General features: G+C 41.6%; 1 protein-coding gene across 2 annotated transcripts in view; it reads right to left on the bottom strand.

The window, feature by feature from the left end:
- The window catches only part of OLA1 (Obg like ATPase 1), a 168,318-nt gene extending 165,027 nt beyond the window's left edge, over window positions 1–3,291 (bottom strand). Inside the window, exons 1-2 of one of the 2 annotated variants that reach the window (XM_060016570.1) lie at window positions 3,124–3,291; window positions 1,750–1,850 (exon numbers count right to left, since the gene is read on the bottom strand). In XM_060016570.1, coding sequence (XP_059872553.1) covers window positions 1,750–1,850 — 101 coding nt within the window. In that variant the 5' untranslated portion in view covers window positions 3,124–3,291. The remainder of the gene's footprint in view (window positions 1–1,749; window positions 1,851–3,123) is intronic. The other variant, XM_060016569.1, reaches the window with a different exon arrangement.
- Window positions 3,292–12,100: the final 8,809 nt, after the last annotated feature.

Here is a 12,100-nt window from a genome sequence, read left to right as displayed (position 1 = left end):
ACGTGGACCCGTCTCTGCCAGCACTACCCAGGCTGCTGTCCTTCCTGAGGCCTGGCTGTTCAGCTTGTCCTTCAATGCTCTCCTTCCAATAAGTCTCTTTTTCTTGCTTAAAACAGCAAGAATTTGTGTTGCTTACGAAGAACCCTACCTGATACAGTTAGGCAATGTAAGATCATTCTAAAAAAAAGAGTGTTCATAACCAAACACAATTGCCAAAACTCATTGAACTGCACATTATTAAAATGAGTGAATTTTACTGTTTATAAAGTATACATCAATAAAACTGGGGGAAAGTGGGAGGAGTATTTAATTTAAAAGCATAAATAGCACATTTATACTGGATAATAAAATATCCTAGGTTATTTTCCTATATATTGACTTTATTATGCTCTATGCTAAAAAACTCATACAGGAAACATTTTTTAAGATGGCCCATTTTAAATCAGTCCCATGTAAAGTCAAGCTGCGTTGACTGCAATGATTCTAGAATGAGAGAAGTATGTTAATATCTAAAAACTATGTCTTGCTTACTAACGCAATAAAGTTCACAACATACATAACGATCATATCTTGCTTTCAAGTTTATTGACAGCACCCTACAGTACTTTGCTTAATTATTTGTTTTGCTTAGATTCCCACTCTCTATTTAGTCTTACTTTGCAAGCAGCCTATATCACAGCAGGAAACCCCCTCAAAATGCCAACCTCTCCAGCTCCAGACTGAAATTAGGACAGCCCCACTTGTCATGTTTTACATTACAAGAATTTCAGAACTGCCTTACTTGGTCACACCATGCTCCATTCACTAAGCAATCTCTATGACAGGGGCTCCTAGGAACACGTGAAAGAACATAGTTGTCCTACCTGCCACCAATCTAAAAGCCTAAAGCACATTCCAAAATACTTTCCATCCTCTTAATAAATCCATATTGGATCTGTTACTCCTTAGTACACCCTAATCACTTCTGAGACATTTTACATTTTAAGGTTAGTAAAAGGTATTAAAATAGAAGGGCAAATAATGAAAAAAGTAGACTTTGAACAACCAAGTTGCATGTGTACAGATTTATATAATAAACCCCACAAATATTTCCTAATTAGTCTTATTTGCAGTAATAATTCACTTTAATTTTAAACATTACAAAACTCAAAATTTTATTCTCACAACTTTCAGATTTAGCCACTTTATAAGATACCCTTTTAGCACACAACTTCCAATATTAAGTTCAAACTTGTCACCTTCTTTTCTAGTAAAAATTCAGCCATCTGATCCCTGATCTCCCAAAAATCTAATCAAATTTATAATGGGGTTTTTAAAACTATTTCCTAAAGTATCCTACTGCATGGCCTCTGGTAGCCAGCCTAAGTACCCTACGGAGCCAGCCAGCATGAAAATCTAATTTAAACTACTCTAATTCCTCATAAATTCAATACTGTGTATCTCCCAACAGTGTTTCTGGCGAACCAGAGCTGATCTGGTTCAACTTGATGTTTAAACTCCCACTGCTTCTTCCTCTGAGTTTAGCAAAACAAACAATATAAGTAACTCAAGTTTCAACCCAATATCTGTGTAGAAAAGCAAAAATAAGATAAGTGTAAATGAAAACCTTGTTTTGCAACATATTAATAGTCCAGCTTCCTAGCCTCTTTTCTTCAATTTAAATTTTTATTACCTCATGAGTTCCCATTTCTACAACAAGACCCAAAGTATTTACAAAACGAAAATGAGAAAAGCCCAACATTCACCTACCCAACATTTGGCAACCCAACAACACCAATTTTCAAGGAAGTTCCAAATCTTCCAATGATTGGGGGTGGTTTAATTCCATCACCTCCCTTTTTGGGGGGCATCTGAAATGTCAAAACAAACACACATATGAACAAAACTTTTTACTGTCCCCATTGACCAAAAACACATTTCATCACACACAATATATTATTGAATAATAGATTAAGAATACAGCATACTGTATATATCAATCTAAAACTGACACACTTTATTTTTCAACAAAAATGAAAACAAAAAAGTTCTGTTAACAGATCTGATTCTGATAGTTGTCAAAGCAGTCACTCCTGAGAAGTCCTGGAAAACTGATCTAAAAATATGTGGCACCAGAAATCAAAAATAAAATTTAGCTGCCAATCTTCCATCCAGACTGTTCACGAAACATTTTCTTAACCTGACATGTGGTTATATGAATGAAAGCATTTGGAAGCAGGAGCACAGGTAAGAGTGTCAAAGAAAATCCATTCTAGAACCACTAGCAACCGAGTCACCTCCCACCAAACCATTCCCTCAATCTGGAACCTGTTCTTTTCCATTTCGCCCACAAGCACCATTTTTCGCATGAATGAACACACGCCGGTATCAAGGTCTTTCCAACAAGTCTCTTTCACCTTCGGCACTGTAGTTACAACTCATCAGTCCTCATAAGCAACCTCCTGAATCCACCCTTTGGTTACTTCTAGTCGTAAATGGATCTACTAAGCCTTTTTATTTACAGGTCGAAACTTTCTCGGTCCCTGACAATCTGGCTCTAAGTTTCTCCGGGCAAAATTGAGCCGACTGCAAACTGAACTCATGAGGACTGCTAACCTCACGTTTTATAAGCTGGGAACTAACACTATCCCTGTCTTCTGGCTCCAATTGAACCTCCCGGGGCCACGCTGACGCCCTGCTCATGAAGTGATAGCCTCTGATCCCTGACCCCGAGGGCCAGGAATCTCCCTTCTCAGGGTCGTAACTCACAGCTGTTCCCAGCCAAACCCCAGGTCTCCGAAGCACAGCTGCACGAGCAGAGACTTTCCAGTCCTCTGGCCTCCTACCAAGGAGTGGCTGGCCGCCCAGCCAAAGCGAGGTCCCACCCAACATATTCCCCCTCTGGACTGGGCCACTGGCCGTCCCCGCCTCCGGAGAAGGCTTTCCCCATAGCGTGCCGGGTGAGGCGTGGGCCGCTCCCGGGACACGCGGCCTAGTCCGAGAGCGCCTCATTCATCCACACGCTCCACGCCGCCCTCCGCCCAGGCCGGCCACCCGGCCCTGGCGGGACGCCGGCCTCAGAGCAATGGGCCAGAGTCAAAGACGCGACGGGGGTCGCGACCACAGGCTCCCTGAAGACCTCACCGTGCTCAGGGCGGACGATGACACAGGCTCCCAGCGGCAGCGGGAAACGGGTCCTACCGGCAGCCGGAGGCCGGGAGGAAGGAGGAGAAAGCGCAGGCCCGGCCCCTCCGCCGAGCGGAATGCACGTCGGCGGCAGCGGCGGCGGCGGCGGCGGCGGCTGCGGCGGCGGCAGCGGAACAGGCGGGCCGGGCGCCGGGCTGCACCTGCGCGCAAGCCGCGCGCCCCACCCCGCTCCGCCCCGCGCTCCCCCCATCCCGTCCCGCCCATTGGTTTGGCCGCGGGAGGCGGGAGAGGGTGGGAGGAGTCGCGCGGCGCCCGAGCTGACGGGAGCTGGAGAACCATCCTTGCAGGCCTGAGCCGGTCACGCAGGAGCGCGCGTCTTCCGCCATCCCTACACGTGGGGCCTCTCGGCCCCGGATCTCCGCTTCCTTACCGGTGCGCGCCCCGCGTTTCCCGCACACGCTCGCTTGCCGCCCTCCAGCCCCACACTTCACCCGCCGCTTCACCTCGAAGCACCCTCGGCCTGACCGCCCGCGCGGAGGCGGGTCGCCTGAGGTCTGGCGATCAGCCGCGCCAGCCCCGCTTGGCCGCCAGCTGAGTCCTCGGGGACCACGGACCCAGCTCGCCTCCTTTTCCTATAACGCTCTTCAGTCAATCCAGATGGTGAGAAGCTGTCAAACTTTCTTAACGGAAAAAAGGGTTAAGGGTATGATCTAAGGAGTCCTTTGTCGCCTTATTTTTCAGGCGTATTACAGGCACTGGATCCCAGAATGCGTTTAACACAGCCAGTTTCCACACACATCCCGCTCCTTTTCCTCTGGAAGGTTAAGAGCAGAAGCCTTTGGAATTTGGGGAACGTTGGTTCCAATCTGGAATCCACTACCCATTAGCCGTTTGACCCTGACCAAAATAATCTCTCTGGGCTTCAGTTTCCTCTGGGATAAAATGAGGCTACTGAGACCCACCTTAAGAGGTTATTGTGAGGATTGAGGATAAATGAGATAATGTGTGTAAACCTTGTAGTAACAGTACCCAACACAGATAGGAAAGGCTCATAAATAGTAATAAAGGCTATTGTTAATATTAGGGTTTCATCTCATCTCACCCCTACCTGACTACACCATGAGCTCCATCTGTAGAAGGAATTCATTCATTTAGGTTCTGGCCTTCAGTCAGCATTCAAGTATTTGTTGCAGTGAATGCAATACTTGTCCAAAAATTGTGACACTTTTTTTAGGTGCTTCTTTCAAAGAGACTAGTTTCTAATAAAGGAAAAGTTCTGAGTTGGCTGGTATGGGTATGCCCATTTTACAGATGTGGGAACAAGATCAGAAAGGTTATATAATTTGGATAGAGTCACACAACTAACTGGCAAATGGCAGAAGCCAAATTTCAAGCCCCAATCAAACGGAAAAATCTGTTCCCTTTCAGCCAAAATTCTAATAGGGACTTTTTATAAGCAGCAACGGAGCCATTATTGATAATAAAATTGCATAACATTTTCCTCTTTCCTATGAGAGTGATCTACTGAGATAAGTTAAAAAGCTTTTTCTATAAGTTTGGAAATTCTCAAGGACATGGGCAACTTGATTTGATTTTGGTTTTGTATTATTTTTTCATTATGTCATTGGTAAATATGCACCGTTTAAATTCTCCCAATCTAGCTCCCTTGTCACCAATACCTTGTATTTATAAAAATGGGTGTGAGTACACAGTAGGTACGAAACAGAAGGAAGCTAAATAGCCCACATTTTGTACCCAGCCTCAGTATAAACGGTTATGAATAGTCCTAACAAAGTAATTCCTAAATTGTTTACTGTTCAGTAGTGAAGTTCTATAGTTGGCTTTCACACTGCTGCTTGTGAAAAGAGAGGAACCATTACCTGAAAAGCTCAAGAATCCCAGAGAGCCCAATCTGCCCAGCAACCAGCCACTCCAATAGTAATTGAAAATGTTCCCCAGTCTTGGAGAAGTAGAATTATCTTCAAGTTATCACTGTCTTTTAGCCAGATCTTGCTCTTTCTTCAATCTCAATATCTCTGCGATCTACCTGTTCCCTTCAATTCACACTATCAAGTCCTTGAGTCAGTTACCTGTTTCTCTATTTGCAGCTACGTCTTTTACTTGCACTTTTCACCACCTTTAAAGTGCTTTGACAAAGCAGGTCACACAGATGTCAGTGAGCTAGGAAGTTTCAGGAGTGGCCAATAGCTGCTGCTAACCGTTGCCCAATAATAAGACTCCATTTCCAACTCACTGGGGGAAATGCCACACACTCGCACTCACGGGGGGTCAATTCATATTCATGAGAAAGAGGATCTGATTGGCCTGGTTTAGGTAAAGTTCTACCAAGGGTCCAGTCAGCCTTGGTCAGGTGGGTAGAGGTCACATAGTAGAAACATCTGTGTGCATGACCTCCCTCTACTAATGAAGCAGGCATGTCTCAGAGAAAAGCCTAGTAGGTATCTTTTATTCTACATGATAAATGAAGATTCAGTGAGACAGACAGGATATTAAGAGTTAACACTAATGCCAAGCCTAAGAAAATGACTTTGAACATAGGAAAGCTTGTCCTTGAGCCTTTTGCACAAAGGGAAGTCTATTTAGTATCTGTTGGGCTCAGTGATTAAGTGAAGCCTAGAGGAAAGAATCAGAAGTGGTCTAGAATGGAAATTTTTTTTTTTCTTTTTTTGGCTGTGTTGGGTCTTCGTTGTGGGCTTCTCTCTAGTCGTGGCACACAGGCTCAGTAGTTGCGGCACGGGGTTTAGTTGCCCCACGGCATGTGGGATCTTAGCTCCCCGACCAGGGATTGAACCTGTGTCCCCTGCATTGGAAGGCGGATTCTTAACCACTGGACTACCAGGGAAATCCCTAGGATGGAAATTGAGCAAAAGATCTCTGTCAGAGGAAGGATGAGAATAGGCCATCAGATCAGCTCAACATAAGGATGCTGCCAAGGAGATATCAATGGGATGAAAATAAGTAGAACTCATATTTTTTGTTCTTTGTTATTATTAGCTTTCAGAATTTTTCTTACCTTACTAGGGTAAGAAATGACCAGGGATCAAGTAAGTTGACGAAAGGTCACAAAGGATCTAGGGAGTGGTTTGGAGTCAGTAATTTATACAGACTAGCTCAGTTGGAAATCCAGAGATTTAATGATCTTGTAGAGAAAGCTAGGGGACAGGAGACAGGAAGACTTTAGAGAGAGTCTAAGGAGGAAAGGAGGAAAATGGAGTAGTGACACATTCATCATGGGCTGGCAAGGCTGGACTACACGTATTGGTCAACTTCATCCACATCTGTTACAGGCATAACAGATAACAAAATAATAGTAATAACTACACTAAGAGGGAAATTGAGTCCTGGGAATAACTTTACAGGGGAAGGGAACAGCTTGCAAAAAAAATAAGTACCCTGGGGGTTGGGGGGGAGTTGGGGACATGTTGGTCAGAGGGTACAAACTTGGAGTTAGAAGATAAATAAGTTCTGGGGATCTAACGCACAGCATTGTCATTATAGTTAACAATACTGTGTTATATACATATATTTGAAAGTTGCTAAAAGACTAGATTTTAAATGTTCTTATCACAAAAAAACAATGACAATTGTGTGACGGAGGTGCAGTGAAGAACAAGATAAACATGGTCATTGCCCTCAAGGAGCTTGCAATCTAACAGGGCAGGCAAACAAGTAATTACACAAATAACTATCTAAGAACTTGGTAAAAATCTATAGAATACCTAAGTACTTTGATTACAATTTCACGATTTAAAATACACCACCACCTTGATTTTCACTTACTTGCAGGACTTCTGATATTATGTTCCAGGCAGTGCTTAATCCTTGCCTTTGCCTGTTCTATTACCAGCAGTACCCAGACCCTGTCAGGCATCAGCAAAGAAACAGATTTTAAATTTTCATTCTTCCACTTGACAGAACATTATTTTGAATCTTTGAAATTTGACCATAAGCTACCTGTGAAGTAAAACATGCTTAATCATCTGCTCTGTATTCTGGAATTGCTCATAGTGTTTGAAAGAATGCTGATTGATTAAAGAGTCCAGTTATCGCAGAAACTACTGGAGTTTTGTTATCTAATCTCTATCGTAATTCATGAATAAAGATTTAGGAAGTCTTAAAAGAAAATTTTACATGCTGTTTTCTCAGAGGCAACATAAAAGGCATATGCTAACCTAAAAGAGCAAATATATTATTAATGTATTAGCCAGGATGCTTTTAGCTGCAAGTAATAGCAATTCTGATTCAATGGAAATTTGTCCTATGCAACAGAAAGTCCAGAGAGGAAGAACTTCAGGATTGATAGATTCTGTAGCTCAACACTATTTTCAGGGATCCTGGTTCTTTCTGTATCACAGCTCTGTCTTCTCTGGGCATTTTCTGGATTCATCTTCAGGCTAACAGCAAAAAGACTGCTGTGGCAGTTCCAGGCAACACATCCTGAAATGACAATATTCAGAGAGGGTAAGGGGAAGAAACCATCTCTTCCTGTAACTCTTTCTTAGAAAAAAGGAAATATGCCCTAGAAACCCTCTAGCAGACTTCTTCTTCCATTGGGCAAAGTAGGGTCTCATGCCTGTATTTGAACCGAACACTGGCAGGGGAAATGGGGTTAGCCTGAGACCATTCAGCCCAACCTTGGGACTGGAGTAGAGCTCAGCTTCCTCTGAGGCATCTGATTGTGAGGGCTATGGATAGGTCTCTGAGCAAAATCAGGGTTGTATAAGAAAAGCGCACCTATGTCCACTTACACTTCCTGTACCATTTTTTCAAGATAACAGCTTGAGTACAGAATGATAATTCTGAAACAAATCAGTGGCATTGGTGGTCATCTGATTGAATGTACATAATTGTCATAAATGTTGATACACCTAGTTCACTGAGAAAACACTGAAGAAAATTGCTCCTCTTCTGATAACACTTAATGGTGTTATATAATGAGAGTATGTGAAAATAATATTTCTATTAACCTTCACAAGGATACTTAAAATTCTAGTCATGAGAAGTGAAGATTACCAAAATGTATCACAAGAGTCCCGTCAATTGAACTGGAAACTGGGGAATCTTGTCCATAGGCCTAGGTCACCAAACTTATGGCCTCTCAGATTAGCACCAGCTCAGGATAATATTTCACCTTCATTACACTGTTGAACCTGTGTGGTTCATTTCAGGGAATATTTGTACTAGTCAGGATAGGCTAGATTATAATACAATAACAGACAACTCCAAAATGTCAGAGGGGTTACAGAATAAAATAGTTCTCTTACAGGAAGTCCCTTGGAGCTCTGCTAGCTGTCCATGAGTTGGCTTGGCACTTGCAGGCTGCCCTGGTCTCTAAATCCTTCTATATCAAAGTATTTCCCCCCACGAAGTGACGTTTCATTGGCCAAGTGAAGTTACATGGCCACATCAAACTTCAAGGGGCAGGGGATCCGTACTTGTACCCAGCAGTAGAGGAGAATTAGTTATTAATAAATAGTGATAATGCCTAACACAATATTCATAATAGATTCACAAATAGATTCTATGAAGCACATTCTTTCTAAATCGATTTGCTATTGTCAGTATATGATATACTGCAATCAAGGCTGCCCTTCTTTCTAAAATGATTCTTATAAAGAAGTCATGACTAATGTTACTTTGGTGGTGCCTACTCATCCCATGGCCCCTTCCTTCTAAGAAAAATCCATCCCCCTCACCCAACTGAGGGGGCCGGCCTAGACCTTCATATTTATAGCACATGAATTTTAGCCTCAACAGATTGTTTCTAGGGTTGGGTGAAAGCCCAATCCAAGCTGGGCTATCAAGATTCTCTTTCTTTTGAGAAGCTGGACTTAGGACATAGCAATAAATAATATTGACAACTTAACGGGAACATAGAACGGGACATAGGCTATGTCACACACTTTCTTGACAATATAGACAAAGCTCTTCAAAAGAAAGAAAAAAACAGGCAGGCAGGAAAAAAGCGTAGGTAATCAATCACCCACATGGTCCTTTAATCACAAGTTCTGACTTTCAAGTTACAGTCTAGTCCTCCTAAAACTCTGTATACTTTCTGACTTTGAACTCTGTGCGAAAGCGCTGTGTTCTACCAAGACTTCCATCTTCTGTTTAAATTGGTTTGCAATGGGTTTCTGTTTCTTACAGCCAAACAACAGTTGCAATAGCCAAAGCAAAGAATAACTTATACTGTCCTGAAAATGATTAATGTACATTAGGGGCCCATTGGTCCAATGTTCCTCTTACCTGTAGTTTTAAATTATAGGACATTATTTCCCAGAGTGTATTCTCTGCAACAGTGATCCTCCACACTGCTCTGTGGAACAACAGATCTAGGATCAGATAAGTTTAGGAAGTGCTGCATCCTGCATCCCCCCTTAGGAGACAGTAATATACATTAGTATATTTAAGGGTCTGAGAAATTCTGCAATAAAGAGACCTGTTAAATCTCCTTAACCCAGCATTACCAGATGGGTACATGCATTTTCATATAATACACATTAAAACCTCTTGGAGCATGTGCTCTGAGGAGATCAACTCTTTGAAAGTTGCTATTAAGTAGTGATTTAGGAGGAGTACTTTTTGCTGCAGCAGAAATCTGTTGAACAGTGCTCTCTTCCCTTGCTTTTTTAACAGCTACCTAATGACAAAAATGCTTATTTAACGAGGAAAAAAAAAAAGTGAGTACCAACCTAAGGAAAGCATTGCTCCCACCAGATGTCTCACTACCAAGATGAAGTTTAGAATTAATAGTCTTATGCTTCATTTTACTCTGGATGAAAAAATGCCTTTTCACAAGGAGGGCAAGATCTCCAAAGAGTGGGATGAAACATGTAGGTTTTCTTGAGTGACCTTGGAAAATTACTGAGGAATCTCCTTCTAGAAGGTATCTTTGGGATATCCTGTCTGACAGCTGATAGGAGAACCCGTGACTAGGACAGCCACTGTTTTATATTACCTCTGTGCCTTATACAAATTAACAGGACTTAAAAGACTGCTTAACACTTTGCCTTCCTGGCCAACTGAAGCAATAACAGCTCATGTTGGCGCTCCTTTAAAGTAGAGCCGGATTACACACAATGATCTAAGAATCAAGAGAGGAAGTAGCACTGTACTCACAGTCATCTTCAAGATCAAATGATTTTTTTTCTGCTTTCATTTGTCCTAAGAGGTTTTTAGGTAGAGAATGAAGATAGTTATTAAACCCTTATTGTGTGCCAGATACTGTCCTAGCCACTTTATATTTGGGACCTAATTTACTAACTCTATAGGTAAGTGTTACTTTTGTAGCTAAAGACACCAAATCCATAAAAGTTTAGGCAATTTTATTACAGTCTCTTTGTTAGGCAATAACCTAACTATTAGGCAAGAAAAAAACCAATTCCATCTGATTCCAGATGCACTTTGTATTTAAACATGCTTGTCACACAACAGCCAAATGATGTCTTACATATAGTAAATGATGCAGTCGAACAGTATAGATAAAGAAGAAAGGGGTGTGTATATGTGTGTTCGTGTGCACCCATGTCTGTGTGTGCTTTTAACTGGAGCAAAAGATTAACTCAAATAGTTCATGTAAAAAAAATTGACCTCAAAGGGAACTTCTGGCTAGGATTTCTTTTTTTAATCATGAATATTTCAGTTCAGTAAATAGGACTATTAACATTACTGAAAGACATATTCAGCATATCTGTAGGCTTTGATATTCAAGGACAAACAAGAGCCTGAAACATTAAGGCTTCAGTGGTTATGACATGACCAGAATTATCTAAATTGATGCAGTGATTAAAATGTTCCATCAGGAAACAGTATATTCAGGGAATCCTGGATGAAATGCTGTGAAATCATTGGTGAACTATTAAATGATGCATATAAGTAGGAAGATGAAATCCCAGAACTGTGCTTCTTCCCATTTCATCTGTCTTTTAACTTCAGTTCTCATTACAGCTTGAAGAAAAGTATTTTTTTTAATTTTGATATGGTCCAATTTACCTATTTTTTTCTTTTGCTGCTTCTGCAGCCTTTGTCTTTTTTTAATTAATTAATTTTTTACTTATTTTTGGCTGCGTTGGGTCTTCGTTTCTGCGTGCGGGCTTTCTCTAGTTGCGGCCAGCAAGGGCTACTCTTCCTTGCGGTGCACAGGCTTCTCATTGCAGCGGCTTCTCTTGTTGCAGAGCACAGGCTCTAGGCACGCGGGCTTCAGTAGCTGTGGCACGCAGGCTCAGTAGTTGTGGTGCATGGGCTTAGTTGCCCTGAGGCATGTGGAATCTCCCCGGACCAGGGATTGAACCCATGTACCCTGCATTGGCAAGTGTATTCTTAACCACTGCGCCACCGGGGAAGTCTCTAGAACATAAGACTTCGAGTATATATTCTTAGAAATAGGTATTCTAAGGACAAAAAGAAAGATAAATTTTAAATTTCATCTAGTAGTCTAATTAGTGAAAAATACTTGGATTACTCTGAAACTATTTTATGGACATTATAGAGCAAATGATTACGTTAATGTGTTGGGATCCAAAATGTATAAAATGCGCCCAGGATGCCTTCTACCTGAAAGCAAGGAAGTTGTCAAAGACTGTTGGGATCATATCAAAATGACACAAAAGTCAATTTCCTCTAGGCTCCCTCTAGCCAAATACAGAACAATTTAAACATCCAAAAGAAAAATGATTGCAACAAATTGAAACATGTTGGATGTATAAAATCCATGCATTCATAATGATATGAAAAAGAGAAAGAAAGCTAATTAATTAATTAGCTAATTAATTACATAAATATACAAAAAATTACTGGTCACCATTACAAGTAGCTAGGGCATTGTATGCTCACTAGGGCTGCCATAACAAAATACTACAGACTAGGTGGCTTCAACAACAGAAATTTTTTTCCTCACAATTCTGGGAGCTAGAAATCCAAGATCAAGGTGTCAGCAAGGTTGATTTCTTCTGAG

This window comes from Delphinus delphis, chromosome 7, assembly GCF_949987515.2.
Source record: "Delphinus delphis chromosome 7, mDelDel1.2, whole genome shotgun sequence".
Classification (NCBI taxonomy): Eukaryota; Metazoa; Chordata; class Mammalia; order Artiodactyla; family Delphinidae; genus Delphinus; species Delphinus delphis.
Note: the sequence above shows the minus strand (reverse complement) of the source record. Positions and strands in the feature narration are given on the sequence as shown.